Below are 20,529 nucleotides of genomic sequence, written 5' to 3' on the forward strand. Positions count from 1 at the left end.
CATGCTTAGGGGCAATCAGCACGGGTTCATCAGTGGCAGGTCCTGTCAGATCAATCTGGTGGCCTTTTACAATCAGATCACCAGATCATTAGATGCAGGGGTAGCAGTGGACATAGTCTTCCTGGACTTCCGGAAGGCTCTTGACACTGTCTCTCACCCCGTTCTCATTAAGAAAGTGGGGGGCTGTGGCGTAGACACCCACACAGTCAAACGGGTTGCCAACTGGCTGGAGGGCCGCACCCAGAGGGTGGTAGTGGATGGGTCCTCCTCAACCTGGAAGGACGTGGGCAGTGGAGTATGAAGTCCCTAGCCTGGGCTGTAGCCAACACCCAATGCCTCTGGGAAGACTTAAAAACACCTGGACACATGCAGCAGAAAGGAGGAGGAATTGGGGAGGGGGGATAGAAACCAGCACAGCCCAGAAGCATGGGAAAAAACCCATTGTAGAATATACCCATTGTAGCCATAGCTAAGTCATCCCTGACCAGTGGCTGTCCAGCCTCTTTTTGAACACCTCCAATGATGGAGAGTCCACAACTGCCCTAGGCAGTCTATTACACTTCCTCATTATTCTAACAGTGAAAAAGTTTTTCCAGATATCCAACCTAACTTATTTTGCTACAACTTCAACCTATTCCTTCTCTCTGCAGCAGGAGGGGAAAGGTGCTTTCCCTCTTCTTTATGGCAGCCCTTCAAGTGTTTGAAGACTGCTATCATTTCCTCTCTCAAGCACCTTTTCCACAAGCTGAACATACCTAGCTCCTTCAGCCTCTCCTCACATGAGTTGCCTTCCAAGCCTTTGATCATCTTTGTTGCCCACCTCTGAACCCTCTATAACTTCTCCAAGTCCTTTTTAAAATGTGGAGCTTGAAAGTACTCCAGATGAGCCTAACTAGTGTTGAGTAGAGGCAATACCACTTCCTGTGACTTGCACCTAATACTTCTATTGGTGCAGCCTAAAACCACATTTGCAGTTCCAAAACTACATATTGTAGTTACTTAAAAGCTGTAACAGTAGGCAAATCACAACAGTTGTTTGAATAGTCATGACTGCCCGCTAGCAGGCACCCAAACAAATACCTTTTCACTTTCTGTATCAAGTGCTGATGTCGCTTCATCCAGCAATAGAACTTGAGGATGACGTACAAGAGCTCGAGCTATAGCAATCCTCTGCTTCTGACCACCAGAGAGCTGAGTTCCTTTGTCTCCCACATGGGTATTATATTTCTAAATATAATAAACAGAATTTAGAAAGTGCATCCAACTAGTGATTTGCCTTGGATGTAGACATTAGCATATTGACTTCAATAGAACTTGCACTTTTAATTGAGGGTCTATTCTATGTCAGCAGCTATCTGAAGCCAGATGACCAGAATTACTAGAGGTCACAAATATCCATCCATGGGGCCTCTTCACTGTAGGATATTACCACCTCAAAATCTTAAATGTTTTTCTTTTCAGGGTATTCCTGAGAGGTTGAGAAGGAATAGTAACCTCATTGTACAGTAAGGAAACAGAGGTAAACAGAAGCTTGACCAGTGTAAACAGGAAGTCTGTATCACAGCAAGGAAATCAACCAAGGTCTTCAGTTTCCAGGCAGTAACAACAGCAGTAACGTTCTCTTCCCCCAAGCTATGGTATTTTTTTTACACAATGGTAACATGCAGAGGCTCCAGTCATAATTTAGACCCAATGTACTAGGCACAATGGGCACTGATACACGTGCCCGACACCTGCTCTGATGCATGCTAATTAGCATGTGTTGGAGAAGACTCAGTTAAATGAGTTTGCTGGAGTGTGCTAATTAGCATGCTCCAGCAGCTTTCGTGTCATGTGAATTCAGTGTTCCTGCACTTCAAATTGGTGGTGGGGGCGCTTTAACTAAAGCACATTGAATGAGCTTTAAAACTGCCCCCGCTGCCATTTTGAAGTGCAAGACACTGAATACACAAGACACTGTGGGTGCTTTAATTAGAGTGGCTACCAACAGTCAATCTAAAGTTCCTCCCTCCTGCCCCTGCCCCACACATACCATTCTGGAGCATGTGTAAAGATGCTCTATAGCAGTGGTCTCCAAACTTTTTTGATCGCGCACCCCTATCAGTAAAAAATTTTGAGCACGCACCCCCAATATATGCATATTTATATAAATATAAATAGAAGTTTTAATATTTTCTTCCCGCACCCCAATGGATCGTCTTGCGCACCCCACTTTGGAGACCGCTGCTCTATAGCACTGTGTTCTCAAAAGTGCTTGTAAGTAATTAAAGACAAGACAGAACAAAAGATGGTAATAGGAGTAAATGGAGGGGTGCATAGGTGGACAAGGATTATGGTAATAAGATCACATTTCTCTGGAGGCCTATTGTATGTATGACATTATAGTTCTGATTCAGCTTTGGTTTGCTAAATAGGACATTTTAAGAATATTAATGAGACCTTAACTCCTTGAGCTCTCTTAACATTTTCCTTTTCCTTACTTGGAAAAAGTAACTTGGGGCTCCCTGGCTATTCCTTTTGTGTATGGCAATTTTCTCCCTTCTATACAGAGTATCCAGAACTGCTTCACTATCTAGTAATGTTAATTAGGTTGTTAGTTTTTAATGGTGTTTCTTCCTACCAAGTACTTGGGTGACTGTTCCAGGAAGGGCTGAGCAAACACCCTGTCTCAGTAGTCCAAGGTTCTGCAAGTTTTGCTAAGGAGTCTATGTGATATCTCTGGAGAAGTGTAGCTACAACTATTAGAGGGGCTCATTCTAATCCACTATGCTCATATGTCTGGTAGAGAATAAAATGCAAACATAAAATAATTTAAACTGATGCACAATCAATGTACGATGCACAGTACAGCTCACTGTGAGGGGTACCCAAATTTAAAATATATGAAAAAAATTAACTTGAACAGTAATGAGACATTTCTATATGCTACATTCCATTTAATAATTCTAGGAAACTGCAGATATCCTGGGGATATTAATTCTTCACAGTAGCATTTAAAGGTGACCTACAAAAACTGTGAGTATACAGGAAACCCAGGTTGACTGTTCTTTTACCTTAGAAATATCAGAAATGTTAAATTTTGTCTCAACATGTTTAGCTGGAGGACACCTGTCTTCATCCTAATTTGGCTTGGAAGGTATCTCAGCCCTAAATGAGATCTTTAGCAAATATATTTTCTACTAAATGTTTGAGATGACTACTACAAAGCCCCCTCATGTAAAGCCTCTGTACTTCAAAAAGAACACATTTTCAATTACCTTAATTAAAAAGCAATTACATCTCTTAGAAACATAGAATGAGAAGAGACATGATCAAGAGATCATCTATTGAACAAAGTACCAACACTTTTACTTATTGCCCAAAGGCCCATGGGGATTTGAGCTCATGACCTTTTAAGAGGAAGCAATGGCTACAGGTTTGTGCCACCAGGAAGCTATCAAAATCTGAATTTCAGTTTTTTCTGCTGGCCTAAACCTTTAGTTGTCCACTTGTTCAGTCTTTCAGAAAAAAAGTGAGACAAAACTTGAGACAAAACAAAAAATTTCTAATGGTGTAAACCAACAGAGAGAAAACACACATTTCTGCTGTCTTTCTAATCTCAGAAAAGTAGGAAAAAGCACACCTTATTTTTCCTTGTTGAAAACATTTAATTTGGGGTAGGAAAGACAGGTTTAACTTACATTTGGTAGAGAGTCAATGAAGGAATGGATGTTGGCTGCTTTTGCTGCACTGACAATCTCTTCATGTGACACCTCTCTGCTGTTATCTCCATATGCAATGTTCTCAGCAATTGTGCAGTCAAACAGAATTGGTTCTTGTGAAACAATACCAATCTGAGCTCGAAGCCATTGGATATTTAATGCTTTTGCACTTTGGCCATCCAGCAACTAAAAAAGTAAGAGACCTTGCATTTCAGAAGCATAGAAATTAAATTGAGATTACCTTGGATCACACTTCTTTGTGATAGACACTGCACATTCACTTTCATGGTCATGTCAATCCTTACAGGTGGGGCACTGAAACGTTCTCTTAATAATACTTATTTGAGTGTTTATGTTTCCCTCCCTCTTACTTTTCCCCGCATCTCAGAATGATCTGAGGGCTGGGCTATAAAAAAAGATGTGATGCTGTCTGATACCTCAGGTCCTGTCTCTTGAAAGTCAAGATTTCATTAGGATGCTGTTTCAGTAGGGAAGGTGGGGAAAGAGCATGAATATGCAAAGTTCATCCTAAAGAGCTCCATATACAAGCAACTTTTATTCCTTCTTCAGGTGTCTTGCATATTTCCTTACTGAGGTAGATTGACAAATAGTATCACACAATTAGGACTTTAAATCCTAATTGCAGGACTGAAGTGCTGTCCAATCAAATGTAATGCTATGCTTAAGAATGAATGGTGGTTTATAAATGTTGTTAGGGTGACAATAAGGTGGAGTAAATGTTAATGAGCGTGAACAAAGGTGTATAAATGTGGAAAGAACTAATGTTCGCTGCTGCTCTCCCGTTTTTCTTTTTTGGGAGCTCACCCGAAGCTGTCTCCATTTTGAATAAAGCTGTTGTGAACAATGTGCGCTGGTGTTCGCTTCCTGTTTGCTCCCTGAGCAACTGGATCCCAGGCAATTGGATCATCGTCTCCCTAGTCATTGGGTGATGCATAGAGTCAGGGTCTAACATCTTGGTGTAGTTGGCAAGATTCAACACATTTGGAGGGGACTGATCATCCTGATTCTACCAGGGTAAGGCCTATCTGCGTACTTACACACAAGTGTGCTAGGTTCTCCTGGGCCACCTCAGCAATCGTACCCCATCTTATACTTTTCCCCAGTAGCATGGCAGTGGGTTCAGAGGCTTTTCCTCTGTGTGTGTGGGGTCAGGGAGACTTCTGTGATTTTATTGAGAGCTGAGTTAAACAGAATGGGGGTTCATTGAAGGGGCCCTAGGAGAGCCTGTCTAGCCCAACTTGGATTACAGCCCAAGGGTGGGCCAAGGGAATTTTAAGTGAAAAAGCACAGAAGCCGGCCTTCAGTAAAGCAACTACCCTCCAGGCTTTAGCTTGGAGTGTTCAAGATTTCACCTCCAGACTGCTAACACCTAAGAGAGAAAGCCTCAGAGTGAAGCCTGCATTCTGGCCAGATGTACCTTAACTCTGATGACAGCCCTAGGCTTAGTGGATATAGAATTGTTTAATTTTTTGTATTGTTGCTCTTTTGTTTTCTTACTCTGCATCAATAAATTCACCTATCATTGACTGGCAGGTGTTGTGGTCAGCCTGAGGATTATGTCCATCCAGAACAAAGGTATAGGTGCTGGGTTCAAATCCAGTCCAACAGTTGGCAACTTTACCAGGACACAGGAGTAGTAACCTAACTGATATGGGAATTTGTTGATACAAAGTGATCAGTTTTAGAGGGATTGGCTGAAACTTGTAGTAAGGTAGAGCTGTATAGTAATTGTAACTAAAGTTATAAGTATTGTGCAGGAGGTGTTGTTTGTTACTGCTAACCAGGAGACTTTGTATGTCCAAGTCAGGCAGAGAACCTCCTGTTGTGTTTACAGTAGGAAGCTAGAAAGCAAAGAAAGTCATCTCTCTGCTAGAAGGGCTGTGTGAATGAACAGGGTCCTTTGACTCTAGGGCCCTTGAGAATAATTACAGTCTTCTATGCAGGAAGAACAAGAGCAGGTATGTGTTTGCTGTGAAGTTTGTAAAGTGTAAGGTACCAGTTCAGGTTATAGCAAAGCGTTGTGCAGGCAGTACAGCTTCAGAGAGATCAAAAAAACAGTTAGAAAAATGTGAGACAGACACTCTAGAATCCTGTGTGTACCAGAAAATAGAAGCAGAAGGCACAGAAAGAGACAAGGTATGTTACCAGACTTTTGCTCAGGCAGTGGCAGAGAATTTGTGATTAGAAGTGAGGGAAAACTTGGTTCTCCTGCCCCCACCCCACCCCCGGGCCACCCCACAAACAGTGAAGAACCTAGAAGAGATAGAGATTGTTAACAGCTGTGTATACAGAGATCAGTGCCCAAAATTACTTTAAGTTACTCTTGTAACAAATGTGTCTTGAAAATTGTGGCATATGTCTGCTTAGGTGATCCACAGGACACTTTTTCCTGCTCACTAGTTGGTTAGAAATGTTTTGCTGGGTACAGCAGTCCTATGTCTACATAGCTGGGAAAGTACTTTGACACCACTTGCTGAGATAATAAATTTTCATTATATTGCTTGGGACAACCTGTACTACTTTTCCATGTATACTGAAGGAAGAACAGGCTTGGGAGCTAGATTAACTGGTCTCAACTCTAGTAATGCAGTCTTTTCCTCTTTCATCTAATGACCTTGTACCATAAAACCACAATCCAAGATTGTGATTGTCACTGACAGAAGTGGATGACTTAACGCTTCTTGCATCCATCCCATCTTGGATTCATCCCATCAAAGACAGTGGCATTTCTTCTGGAATAGTTAGTTTTTAGGCAGATTGTCTGCACTTCATATGTATTCCACTGCTAGCTAATGCTTCAGTATTCTCATTTCTACCTGAGCATATGGAGTGTGATAAATAACTGAAGCCATGAAGTCTCTGAGAGTCAGAAGGAACACTAGTTTTTCAAGGTGTAACAGGGGGCCAAGGCCCCTGTTACTTTAAGAAAGGAGAGCAGCAGGCTAGAGCAGAATTTTGATGAGGACAGCTGCAGTCAAGTCAGCTACTCAGTAAGCAGCTCTGCTGTGTAAACTACACCAGAGGAGCAGACTACTCATTATGCCAAGAGGAGACACTCGGCTCCATAAGGGAGCTAAGGGAGCTATGCGACCAGAAAGAGGAAGAGCTCAGGAGTAGAAAAGCTCAGCGCAGAACAGACAGAAGTGACAATTTTTGCCCAATCTGGCCCCTGAAAGCACTCTATAGTAGTGACTAAGCAGAAGTACACAGCTGCAGAGCACTTTAAAAGGGCCTGATCCCATAAAACTCTGAACTCTCATTGCACAAGGATTCAGATGATGATGCTTCAAAAGAGAGCACCCTCAGTAACTTCTGTCTGTGCTGCCTCCCAGCCCCAGCTCTGTTTTCAGAATGGGAGGGGAAAAAGGGACCGGGGAGGGAGTTTGGTTTTTCAGCCTATGCGGGAGGGTAGGGCAGGTGAACTGGGCCCCCTCACCTTGTGGGAGGGGTAGCCTCAAATCCACCCACCCCACCCTCCAGTGCTGGCTGGGAACCCCCAGACAGAGTTCACTCTCCTCCCTTCCTTCCCATTCTGAAAACAGAACCAAGGCTAAGAGTGGGGAGAGGCATTGTTAGGGGAGACCAGCTGCAGTCTCACAGTCAGCAGCTGGATTCCCCAACCCCTGGGGCTCAACAGCAAACTTCTGTTGAGTCCAGGTGATCATTGTAACTCATGGCACTTCCTGCAAAGTGCCATGAGTTACAACAGAGAGCTGCTCTTCTGTCTGCACCTTTAGATCTTGCTCCCTGGACAGAAAAGAGCTCTTTTTTGCATGAGTGGCTGCAGGGACCCTGGAAGCACAGACAGGAGCTTGCAGAGCATAGACACCCAAGGTGAGAGTACTAACTTACATTAGGGGTTGATGGTTTTATGTTTGCATTTTGTGTTTAAGATACCAGAGGACCAGACTGTGGCTCTAGGGATGGTATGGAGGCCACAGGATGGAGCAAGGCAGTGGGCAATGTCTGAGAGTCATGGGTGTGGTGATGAATGAGGCTGGAGGCCACGATTAGAGTCCTAAAGCACAGCTGGAATCAAGGGAGGCACAATTTGTGCCCTGGGGTAATCTGGTCATGCAAGGGCATAACCAGTGCATGAAAGGTCAACTGAGTGCCAATAGAGTGAATAGCAAGCAGGGAGACAAACCATTTTGTTAGCGATTGATGATCTAGTGCTCCCCTGTTGACAGAAGTTTGGGCTGGATCCCTTGTGGGGTTGGGATTCACATGCCCAGCTTGGGCTCTGCACCACACCAACCCAGTCCCACACAACACCTCCCCAAGAGTGCGAGACCCCAGCCACTGCAATTTCTCAGCTGCAGGGGCCCTTCCACAGACTTCCAGCTATATGGTGTGCTCCATGCACCCCTGGGGCTAGGAGATCACAGCAGCAACCCACAGACGCTGGAACTGAGTCCCCACACCTGGCAGGTCTCTCAGTCCTGGCTACGGCTGGGACATGGCTAGGAGCCCCAGCCATATGAGCCTACAGGGGGAGCCAAGGATGGGAGGAAGGTCATAACAATAATACAAAAAATGCTTTATAAATGTTGATTAACTAGGAAACCATATACAATTTTATATGTATTTTAAGCTAAGATCATTGTAAGTATACGGGAAGCATTATTGTAATCATAGTGTCTGGGCACATTTTAAGTAGCATAAATAGAGTTTTGAACATTAAAAAGAAGCAAAAACATTATTCTTCAGCTGTTTTAAGATATAGAATGTAAAAGGAATTGATACATGTTGAGTGCATATAGGTAGATCATCTCTGATAACATTTCTATTCATTTGTAAGTATTTAGCTATTACAGACCCCCTACAAAATACCATTGAATCCAATGCAGTCCTTTGCACCGAATTTAGCGCAGCTTCTAAATCATGTGCATGTAGCATAGAGATGGGCAATTTGTTTGGCTGGAGGGCTCCTTAATGAGTTTTGCTGAGGTGTTGAGGGCTGCAAGGGTAGCCCGCCCATCTTGTAACTGGAATTCCCATCCCCTAACCCCTTACCTTTGTCACTGGAAGTCTTTCCTCTTGCCTCATCTGGTGGGGGGTAGAGGGGTTGTTTGTATATTGTGTGATGGGGTAGAGGGTGTATGTGGTGGTGGGTGGCATATGTGTGTGGGTATGGTGCGGTGTGTGAGGAAGTGTGGGTGCATTTGTGGGGTGTGATTGGAGTTTGGGTGGGTTGGGTGTGTGCATGTAGGGGGCTTACCCCCTGCCTGCTCTTTGTGATGTGGCTCAGCCCAGCCCCTCAGCAGGAGGTAGAAGGGGATCAGTGCTGCCTGCCTGGCTCCCAGTGTGCTGCAAAAGGCAGGAAAGCAGCTGCCGCCAACGGGCAGCAAGAGAAGCCCCTAGGAGAGGGGAAGAGGGGCAGGCAGCTGAGCCTGGCACCCTTGGTCTCTGTTGCATACCTGCCCAGCAAGGCTGCATCAAGCTCGCTTTGGCTCCTGCTCTAGCCCCACTTCCTGTGCCTGCACGGTGGGGCTTTGTGAGCAGGTGAGCTCCTTCAGCATCACCCCCAATACACATGCTCCCCAGCCCAGCCGTGCACAAGCAGGACCAGAGTGAGCTGCAGGCAGAGCCCTGCTCCCCTCAATGCTGTAGCTTCCCCTCCCTACCTGCTGCCCCAAGCACTGCAGCAGGGACAGGAGGAAGAGTCACTGGAGGCCCAGGGAGCTCAGCAGTTCCCTGGGCAGCACCAGCAGTAGCCCTGCTCAGAAGTTGCGCATCCTGGCCAGGGATGGCGCCCTCCGGCAGGGGAAGCCGGGAGCACAGCAGACACCACTCCAGGTGGGAGAAGGCAGGACTCAGCCCCATGCAGAGCGCAACAGGGGCAGCCGCAAGTGGGGTCAGACACAATTAATTAGTGGGCGCCAGCCTGTGGGCCGAATCAAATGAGTTGGTGGGCCAGATCTGGTCCGTGGGTCGTATTTTGCCCACCCCTGCTGTAGCATTTCTCAACCATTCAGTAAGTTCTCAAAATGATGGGGGAAAAGTTGCATTCTCCCTTTGTTTATTGTGGTTATATGTGAAGAACCTTGAAAATTCAAAAGTACCTACACCTAATCTTTTTGAACATTACAAAAATATAAAAATATCTAGTGCATTCTACTCCATTAACAAGAATACAACAGGTAAGTTATAATTTAACTAAAAGTTAGATCTTCACAAATAACTACTTACCATTTCTCCATCAAGGGGATCATAGAATCTCTCAAGCAATTGAACAACAGTGCTTTTCCCACAGCCACTGCTGCCCACAAGAGCCAAGGTTTGTCCTTTTTCTACCTTAATATTCAAACCTTGAAGCACTTTGACCTCTGGTCGAGTTGGGTACTTAAACATCACCTCTTTGAACATTATGTTGCCACCAAATATTTCCTATAATTGAAAAGGTTATATATGATCAATATGTAGGATAATTTTGGCAGATCCTAAAAGAAGGTGCTGAGCATTACTAATGAAATCAATCGGAATTTTGCAGTTAATTTTAATGTTATTGGGATCTGGCCATTCTGTGATATTTCAAAAAATATTTTGAAAAGGCCCTTAAATTTTGGCAATTCTGCTTCAAACAAGTTTTAAAATAAGACCAGTTCTTCAAAAGTTATAACAATTTTAGGTGCCCAGCTTCTGATACTCCAAGAGGGCTTGCTTGTTCAACATCTTCTTAGAAAAAAGGGGGACTGATTCAAGTTGGCTACTGGAAATCAAGGGTTTTTTTATAGTCTTGGCCTCCAAACCAAAGCAATCCTTCTGTTTTAACACTTCCCCCCCAAAACTATAAAATCAGTGTAATAAATATTATTATATAAACATACAAATGGCTTAACCTGCATAACATGTCAAACTTATAATTCATAGGAAATCTTAACATCAATTTTCTTACCCTTCATTATTATCATTTACAATTCAAAAATGAGATGGAGCAAATTTCAACCATCTTTGCTGTCAAAGATGCCATGTGAATCTATGGCTGTTGTAGGAACTGAAGGTACTGAATTGAGAAGGGTTGGGAATGAGAGTGTGACGGGAAAGAGAAAGTGACAGAGGTTATGGACAAATGAACAAATTACTTCACATTGGAAGAAGGTGGAGATTTACTATGAGCAGTCACACCCCTTTTTAATTCACTGCAATACATGTTTATAGCCTGGGTGAACAGAGGTATGGAGGAGTGTATTTTGCTAAATCACTAGAGGAATGAATCTGGCGTTAGATTTATGCTAGGGACGGGCAATTATTTCGGGTGGAGGGCTGCTTACCAAGTTTTGGCAAGCTGTCTAAACCCCTATCTAGTGCAGGGAAGCAGAACAGTCCCATAGTCCCAGGCCAGAAGCCTCTTCTAGGCAGGAGGCTTCTGGCTGGGAGGGCAGGGCTAGGCAGGCCTTGCTGCTAGTTCCTTTTAATTTTCTAAATTTTTTAAGGGCCCCACAGGCTGGATAGAATGACCTGGCAGGTTAGATCTGGCCCCCAGGCAGTATTTTGCCTGGGGGCCAGATCTATGCTGAATGCAGCCTTGATTACAACTTGCTATAAATGGGTAACAGGTTTCTTGGCCTGAGGAATCAGAGGTGACTAGACATTAATGGTAGTCATTTCACTTCCTGGAATACTGGCATGCCTTACCTTGCTAGCCTGAGGTGGATCATATACATATCTCTCTCATTCTCTCTTTCTCTCCATTATTAGATATAGGTAAAAGGGAGTAAACAGACAGCCGCTGTACATCCTCATTTGTCCATACCTTCTGCGTACACACACAGATACGCTATAGGCTGTCTATGTCTGAGAGTGATTCAGGTAGTTTCACTAAATGTATTTGATAATTATTCTAGCTCACTTATCTCTTACTATCATCTTGAATAAAAAGTGAAACGGGGCCTGACTATCCAAGGTCCATGCCAGGATCATTTTGTCATGCATGATAGGAAGAATCTCTGACCCCTGCTACATTGTCCTATAGTCAGTGCACTGGACAGTACAGAGAGCTCTCAACAAGAAAGTGTTTGGCATGGATAGTCCATTGAGTCATGAAGCAAAATTCAGCTCATTATTGGAGAGGTTTTGAAACCAAAGACAAGTTTATGGGAATCAACAGGACAACTGACTTAAATGTAAATTTTAGCAATACTAAAAGACAGGAAAGGATTTAGTGAGATGTTTCTTTTGGATTAGTCTTATGGTTAATGGCCCTAAAATCAGTTTAATCAAAATATCTAATGAGAGAAGGTGGGAAAAATATCAACAGTCATGAATGGTTATGGAAGTAAGCAATATAATTTGCATTGTTCACTTACAGGCTTCAGTCCTTCCTCACTGTAACTGTCTATTAAGGGTACCCTTTCAAACAGCATGAACATATGAGCTGCTGACATCCTGGCTTTGGCATAGTCTGGAGTAAATGAACTGCTCTGTCCTAGTGCCATTGCACCAAATACAATAGCTGAAAAAACCCTGTAAATACAAACCAAAAGAGACAGTGAAGTATGTATGAATTATTAACATGAATACATATAATACTGAGGACAGGCAAAGAGCATAGTCAGTCTTTTTTTGTGAACATCATGTTAATGAGCAGGTTTGTATCATGAATAGATATATCCATGAATGGTGCGTGCCCCCAGCGGCTGGTAAGGCACAGCTGCGCCGGCAGTGGTGGGTGCATGGCAGCGGTAGTGGGAGTATGGCTGTGGTGAGCAGGGAGCTCCTGCAGGTGCCACCAGCAGCGTTGGCGGCAGCCAGGGTCAATCGTGGACCACCCGCAGATGCCACCACCGGTGGTGGGGTGGCAAGCAGTGACCGGCGAAAGGCACTGCCGACAATGTCAGCAGCACCTTTTTGCAGGGGGTGCACTGGCACATGCAGGGGGTGCACGTGCATCCACATGAACCCCCTATGCATCACCCCTGGATATATCCACATTCTTTCCCAAATTCAGTGCTTTCCTTTTTTATTGATGGAATCCTTATTTCTTCCTCTTGTTTTTGGCAGGGGAGGGAACTAAATTCCTCTTTCCCCTCCTTGTTTATTGTCATAAGAGATGAGGGAAACCTGGCTTCTGTTTCTATTCTTTTCTTAATATGTGACATGGGGAAAATTTGAAGTGCAATATTTTCCTTGTCACAAAACAGGACATTCCACCCTGCTCTCACTCTCTGGCATGCTTATCTGTCTCCAAGCTCCAGTTTCTGTTGAGTGGGAGGTGGGCAGGTTGCAGAGCACTGTGAGCATGAGCAGAGGGTGGAACAGCCCTGTTTTCTTCAGGACAGGGCCATTTTAACATCTGTTCTGGGTGTTCCACTGGTGAGTTCAGAAGGATGCCTAGGACAGGTGTTTAAAATGGGACACTGCCAACAAAAACACGATGTATGATCACCCTATGGCCATGGTAACTTCTCTGGGCCTCAGTTTCCTCTTGGAATAATTATATTGACATCTTGGTGAAACTGTTTGCAACTTGTGGCTGAAACTCATGATTTGCCATTTCACACAGTGAGCTCTATCTGTGGGACAAACTGCTTGTGAAACTGTAACTGTTGCAAGAGCAGTTAAAATCCTCTGTTTGGTAATGCATTGCTTAAAAGATTATGAAGAAAACACAAAACAACATCCTTTTGCCAAAATAATGTGCCAGTAAATTGGATAAAAAAGCTGCAGTATGTTATTTTTGCTTATCTGTGCCCTTGAGCATATTTCATTGACATAGCAAAGCTACCATGCCCTATAAACAGATAAATCTTCCCTGTCAAGACTAGATGAGGTAAGATTAATAAAAGACAAGGTATGGGGCAGCAGCGCAAGAAAAGGAAGGTATGATTATTAAAGAGAAAGATGAAAGAGGAGGGATTGTTTGAAGAAAGAGAGAATGTTATTGCCAGCTAAGAAAGTATTCCAGAGTAGGAGGCAACAGCACAGAAGGAGAGCAAAATTAGAGAGACCCAGAGACAGTGAGGGGGAAGGCATACTGGGAAGTGCCACAGGAAGCAAAAGTATTAATAGAAATTAAAACAGAACTTTGGGTGGAGGCAAAGAAATTCAGTGTAATGTGGTAAAATAAGGACAAGTGATGGAGAAATCCAAAGAAGGGGTGGGTGATGTGATCAGAATAAAAAGATAACATCAGCAGCAACAGAGTTTTGCAAAGATAAGAGATAGGGAATGGGGAGGTCTTGAAACCTAAAGAGGAGAAATTCATGGGAGTCAAGGGGACAGTTGACCTGCATATGGAAAAGTATTTTAGCAGTATCAAAAAGGTAGAAAAGATTTAGTGAGATAGTGAATATGGGGAAGAAGAAAAGAGAATGCTAAGAAGTCTGCAGATGGTAGGAACAGCTGCAAACACAACCAATCTCAGATATTCAGAGCATTTTCTACTGGTTTTACTGCTGATTTTTCTGTGCTGATCATCTGTTTGCTCCAACCCCTCCTTTACTCAATTCTTTCACCTTGGTTTCTTTGAACACTTGCCCTTTACCCTCTTCTCCCATACCCTGTCCTTCTTACTTCCCTTTCTATTCCCTCTCCCTCCACTTTTCTGTCTTTTCTCTTAGCCTCTCTCTTCCCCCATCCCGCAAAAATCATAATGCTATTATGCCCATCCCTCAGTTCACTTTTGTTGTGTATTCTATTCCTCTTCCTACCCCTGTGTCTGTCTTGTCTAGTTAGACTGTAAACTTTTCAATACAGGAACTGTTTTCTACTATTCTGAGATTATACCACACCCAGCACTACTGAGCCCGTTCTTAGTTAAAATATTAATAATAAATAACTGATGCAACTTGGATTTTGTGAAATTCAATGGAAAATTAACATTCAAGGCAGCTTAACTTATTATAGTAGCCATACGTGCAGCTGCATGGGGAAATTTTTGACACTGTAAGTGTAATTTATATCCGAATTCATCAATATCCTAAGTACAACAAGCCTCTATTATATCTAGCTGAATTACTTTTATGTATTGTGTTTATAGTAAGCATTTTTCAGTACAAAGCAAGTGGCTCAGATGACAATTTAGTTAGGATTTTCAAAACCAGTTTTAGTACTGTCCTTTACAGCAGAGTATTTATTTACAGAGAAGCAGCCTATATAAATAAGTGTAATGAGTACAATACATAGTCACCTGGGAAGTAAAGAGACAACAGAAGTAAAGCTTAACAGAACCAATCACAAACATTTTATCATCATGGAAAAAATGTTTTGTTATCTATCATACACACCTCTCAAAATACCCACTCGCTGTGTTCTCTCACGTACCCTTACTTATACCCACTATCACCACAAAAACACACCTATACATTCATACTTCCAGCTGCTGATGGCCCTTCTCCTTTACCTCCTTATGGAAGGGTGGCCTTCTTTTTATTTGGAGGAGATAGCCTTGAGTTGGGTTCCTAAACTGAACACCATGTTCATGAATTGTTTACCCCAAACATTAAAAAATCATGACTTTTGTCACCCTTCCCCAGATAATCAGAGGACATTTTGAAAAATAGTAAGTTTTTCTGCTTATAATTTGCCTTTCAGTTTTGAGTCTTGGATGGCCAGTTCTTAATTTTTCTTCTATAACCATGAGAACTAACAATGTTTGTTTTAAAAATGAATAAAGTTGAGATTCATGTGTAATCTCATGACTCCAGGAGCTAGAAACATAAAGAAAAAAAGAAAATATTGCTAGGCTCCCTCTAAAATAAAATAGCACGTGTTGGCTTGGCAGTGATCAAGGGTCACCTTGATCTAAAGAGAAAAAGTTGAATCCAGAAGAACTGCTCATCCAAAGCTATGCAGCTATGAAGGAAAGGATGCAAGGGGCAAGTGCAGGGGAAAAGGATACGTTTGTGAGAGCTAGGATTCAGGACAAGGCAAAACAGCAGCTGTAGAAGAAATAATATCATATTTTTGTATGATATTATGTTTCTCACCCTGCCAATCCTGTATTTAAGAGGCTTATAGGCTTGTTATTGCCAGGTTGTAAGAATTCAAGAATTCTCCCCCCACAATCATCTTCCAGAGCCAAATTTGGAAACCACTAAAGTGCAAGAGCCATTTTTTTTCAAAATTGTGCCTTTATTCCTCTCAGTTGTACCTCAGTATCATTAAAAACATCACAAGTAAAAATACCTATTAAATCACCCTATTTTCTCCCTTGCTAAGAGCAGATTATTTTTTCCAGATCAGAAAAGTTGAAGCGTGTTGTTATTTTAGCCTCAATCTGAATCATATGCAACTGGTATTTCTTCACTCCCTGTTAATATAAATTAAAGACAAGATGGCTTTTTGGACTATGAAAAAATCCTGGTCCCATTAAATTTGACTACAAATATATTATTGGATTTTACCCTAGAGATATAGCTTCAATCCCTGGTTGTACCAGAAATTTCCTCAGTGATCTTAGGCAAGTCACCTGATCCTGCTAATAACTGACAAGAGTGTAGCACAGTGGTCACAACCAGTGGATCTTGATCCACTGATAGATCTCGGACCCTCTCGCAGTAGATCTTGGAGCCTCTTGGAGTTGATCCGAGGCTGGGGTGGGGGGCTGAGGGCCTGCATTCATGCACACACGTGCCCCAGCCCAGCAGGTCAGTCCATGGGGAAGGGAAGGGATGGGAGCTAGATCGAGGCCCCTGCAATGAGGGACACTGCCACAGAGGCAGGAGCATGGGGTAACTTGAGTGGAGCCCTGGCCAGGTGGGACTTACCTGCTGGGGAGGCGTACCCCCAAATAATTTTTTCTCCCTCTGCCTCGATCTGCACCCCGCTTCCCTCCCCACAGACTTACCTGCCAGGCGGAGGGGGTGGGGGGTGGTGGCAGAGGCACATGGTAGATCTTGGGTTCCTTTTAAGTGCCAAAGGCAATCTTCTACTTAAAAAGGTTGGAGACCACTGGCGTAGCAGTACATATCTATTTGCCAATGGAAATGTTTTACTTATGACTTGTCTCAAGGCCATATAATTTCCCAGTGCCCCACACACCTTTAAAACAGGGATGATGATAACACTCTTCTTGCACAATGTTTTGCCTTTTCTGTTTAGGCTGAAGCACTCTGATAAGGGTTTCTGTTATTGTCTCCTTGTATAGTACATAGCAAAGTAACGCTCTAATCACATGTGGACTCTGTAGGCTCTCAGCATGGCTAAAACAGAGCTCCACACTTCTGCCTCATGCCTTCCTCCCAATCTCCATCCTTCGCTACTGAGGAAACACTACCATCTGCCTACTTTTCACATAATCCAAGTGTCATCTCTAAAAATTCCCATAAATCTTCATATCCAGCATAAGTTTAAAGTTTGAAGATTTTTTTTCTGCATAGCATCTCCAAAATACAACAGACATTCCCCCCCACCCAGCCTGTCTCTCACCCATTGACTCCTCAATCTACTTTTTCACTAACTGTATGCACACCAGCCCAGCCTCTGGTGTCTTTACTTTTCATCCCATCCAGGAAAAGCAAACACCAACTGCTGAAACTTCCTCAGCCTGACAAAGGGTTTTTGAACCCAAAAGCTTGATTAAATTTTTTTTTCCCCAACTATTTAAGTTGGTCTAATAAAAGATATCAGATTCACCCAAAGAACCTTGTCTGCCAACAGTACTGATCTGAAGTTAGCAGCCTTGTAGGAATTTGGCTGTAATATGTTCTTCTGCTAAGTGGAAGAGGAAAGGAAAAGGAAGCCAGGCACTTCTGTAGTAACTTGTCTTCTGGTTCTCTACCGCTCTTTGATCCCAATTATTCCTTATGCCAGTCCTTTAAAGCAGAGTGCAGGGAAGGCAAATGACTTCTCTGGCTCCCCTAAAACACAGCTGGATCTGTTTTAAAAACCATCTTTCTGTCCATGGAAGCAGAGTACAGACTTGTGCAATATGCCTTCATTCTGCACTTTTTACCACAGTACAGGTCCACTGACTCCAAGAAATTACACAGATATAAGTAAGGGTATATCTAAACCCACCTGTTGTTTTAGAGTATAAAAATGGCTGGGGACAGAAGAAGAACTTTTCTGTTTTTTTCATGGCTATCTTTGAGGATTCTTAAACCGTGTTCTACTGTATCCATAAAATTGTGCCACCCAGCCTGTCTTCTGCCTGACTACAAAAAAACACACCTGACTATCTGTAGCAATATACAAGCATCTTTCTTTATAGGGACAAAAAATTAAATTGCAATAGAGATACTTACAAAATTACATCTTTAAACTGCATGTGTCCATTTCTCACTAGATAGGCACCAAATCGAAAACAACCAGCATAGACAAAGTACATAATTGCTTGGGAAAGGGCAAAAGTAATTCCAAAGATATGTGCCTTCTTCACAGAATTTCTGTAACAAAGAATAGGTATTTTCACAATTATGTTTAAATTTCTAAGAAGATATTAAGTGCCCTTTGCTTGTATTGACTTCAGTGTTCAATAGTTAGTTGTGTAATATTTTTGGAGGAAGCAATCGCCAAGCTTAGACTGAGACCTAAAAGTACAACATTCTTGTATATTTTAGAATTCTGTGTCCCTGAAAAAAATTATCAGAGTGTGATGCAATTATATTTTTCAAGGATTCAATTAAATAATCACTTTTGAAACTGTACAGCATCACAACAAATCTTCAGGATTCTTTAGGAAACAAAAAATAATTCAGTCAAAACTAATTTTTTATGCCAACTCTAAGATAAGAATACTGTCGTTTAATCAAAACACCTGAGCTATCATGCTGATGCTGATTGTCCTTGCAAACAATGTTGTGTAATTTCTGGTTAAATGTGGATGTGAAGTAGGAAAGTGACAGAGCATAAACTGCGCTAAAATCAATTAACACCGAAGCCCATGACATCTAAAGCAGTATTCCATTAACCTTTGCGGGCTGAAAGGAAGCTCTGTGTCATTTTTTGGCACTTAGTATTACAAACTCAGTGAGTTGCCCCTGCAGTGTAGACACATAAATACATGTACACAGAGAGAGCTATTGGCCAGGTCAGGCAGGTACAAATCTACATCTCTAGGTGCCTAATTTGACAGTCCCAGAAAAAAAAGAGGAGGAAGTCCCTCTCTTGATTTAATCCTAATAGCTGAAAAGCGAGGAGGAAGAGTAGAGCCCTGTAATGATTTATTCTCCTCCCCCCACTCTCCCTGTGCCTAGCTCAGATATTGAGAGTACACACCCAGGAAACAGGATTATAGACCTTTGAATATTTGAATCAGCATCTTTCTAATGTCCCAGCAAAAGACTAGAATTTAGGCATTACCCAGGCTCCTCTCCTCTTGAAGCTGTATCTTGCATTGAATATTCATTGGACAGAAAATAGAGCAGTGGAGAATTTTCTGCCTTAGTGGGAGCAAGGATCTAAGCTAGAACTGAAGGCCTGCTCACTTGCAGAGCAGAGGTCGTTTCACTGAAACAAACACTGTCTAACTGGCTCTCTTGTTCCTGGACCTATACCCATGATTCTGTACCAGGGTGCTGTGGTACCCTGAGGTGCCACCAGATCCTTTGAAGCATGCAACAAGGTGGAGATAAACAGATAATTGCAGACTCTGGCTTGTCCCTGTCTTGCTGATTTCCCTCACCCCCACAGCCTGGCTCCTCTACAAGAAAGTAAGCACTATAAAATATAAATATTTTTTTGAAATTGGGTGCCACTCAGTTCACAAAAGTTATAGAGGGGTGTCTCATGTCCAAAGAGGGGTACCTTAAGCCCCAAAAGGTTGAGAACCACTGCCTTCCACATCCCTCACATGGCTACCCAGGTGACCTGCTTCAAAAGGAGTGCTGGAAAGGGTCTGGCTGGTGCCTCGCTTGTGGTATTGTGGCTGGAGCACTATATTTGGCCAATTTGAAAGGCACAGGTGTAAGTCCCTTATAAATGACGGGGGCCTAAAACCTGGGTTTCCTACTTCGTGGGCAAAATTTCAATTACTGGGAACTAAAATGCAGGAGGGCATGCCTTCTCTTCTAGTGTCTAATACCCATTAGTCATGGAGTTTGGTTCAGTACGCAGCTTACTGCACATGTTCAGATTGTGTGCACACTAACATATTTATAGTGCAGAAGTAAGAAAATGAAATCTGTCAAGATACCAAAAAATGCCAATGAGGCAACTGGAAAACTGCCATTTAGTTACAGAAAGGATAATGAAATTCTTCCCCTAATCTTCATTTCCACTGAACTCACCTTGGAAGGATTATAGCTAGCATGGACATGCCTGCATAGGCTGCAATCACATCTCTGCAGCATAGATGTATGCCTATATTTTTCCAAAGTGAAAGTAATTCTGAGTGCTCACCCTGTGTTTTGGAGAGTTGGTACTCAGTATTTTCTGAAATTTGGAATGACTTGATGATGCTTTAGATTGTCTGTGATGTGAAGCTGATTAAACACCTGAGATGCTTAGTGGCCTGATACTGAAAGTACTAATTAATTCTGAGATCTACCTTTGTAGTTCTTACCCAGGCAAAGCTATACTGGCTTTAATGAAGTAATCATGCAGAAGTAGACTTTTGGCTAATAAAACTATATGTACACTAGAAAACAGGGCTTATGACTACCAACATGGATTAAAGGACTATACAGGTTTCCCTCACTTTATGCAGGTTCTGTATGTGCGAATTCACTCTTATGCAATGACCCTTCTAATGCCAAAAATGTGTTATATGCAAGGTAAATTCACTCTTATGCGATCGGTATGGTGAAAGCCTGCAGTCAGCTGCTTTGTCCGGTGCATTGTGGGAGTGATGTGCACCAAAATATAGTCTCCTGTGTGGATCTGTCCTCCATGCTTGTTGCCTGTGACACATGTTTCTCTAGTT

General features: G+C 42.7%; 1 protein-coding gene across 1 annotated transcript in view; it reads right to left on the minus strand.

The window, feature by feature from the left end:
- Positions 1–20,529, minus strand: part of LOC109291375 (phosphatidylcholine translocator ABCB4-like) — a 116,211-nt gene that overhangs the window by 5,794 nt on the left and 89,888 nt on the right. Inside the window, exons 23-27 of the mRNA XM_019508366.1 lie at positions 17,912–18,052; positions 12,032–12,188; positions 9,915–10,112; positions 3,681–3,887; positions 1,081–1,227 (exon numbers count right to left, since the gene is read on the minus strand). Of these exons, the coding sequence (XP_019363911.1) occupies positions 1,081–1,227; positions 3,681–3,887; positions 9,915–10,112; positions 12,032–12,188; positions 17,912–18,052 (850 nt within the window). The remainder of the gene's footprint in view (positions 1–1,080; positions 1,228–3,680; positions 3,888–9,914; positions 10,113–12,031; positions 12,189–17,911; positions 18,053–20,529) is intronic.

Source organism: Gavialis gangeticus, unplaced genomic scaffold (assembly GCF_001723915.1).
Source record: "Gavialis gangeticus isolate Ggan-Ray unplaced genomic scaffold, GavGan_comp1, whole genome shotgun sequence".
Lineage (NCBI taxonomy): Eukaryota > Metazoa > Chordata > Crocodylia > Gavialidae > Gavialis > Gavialis gangeticus.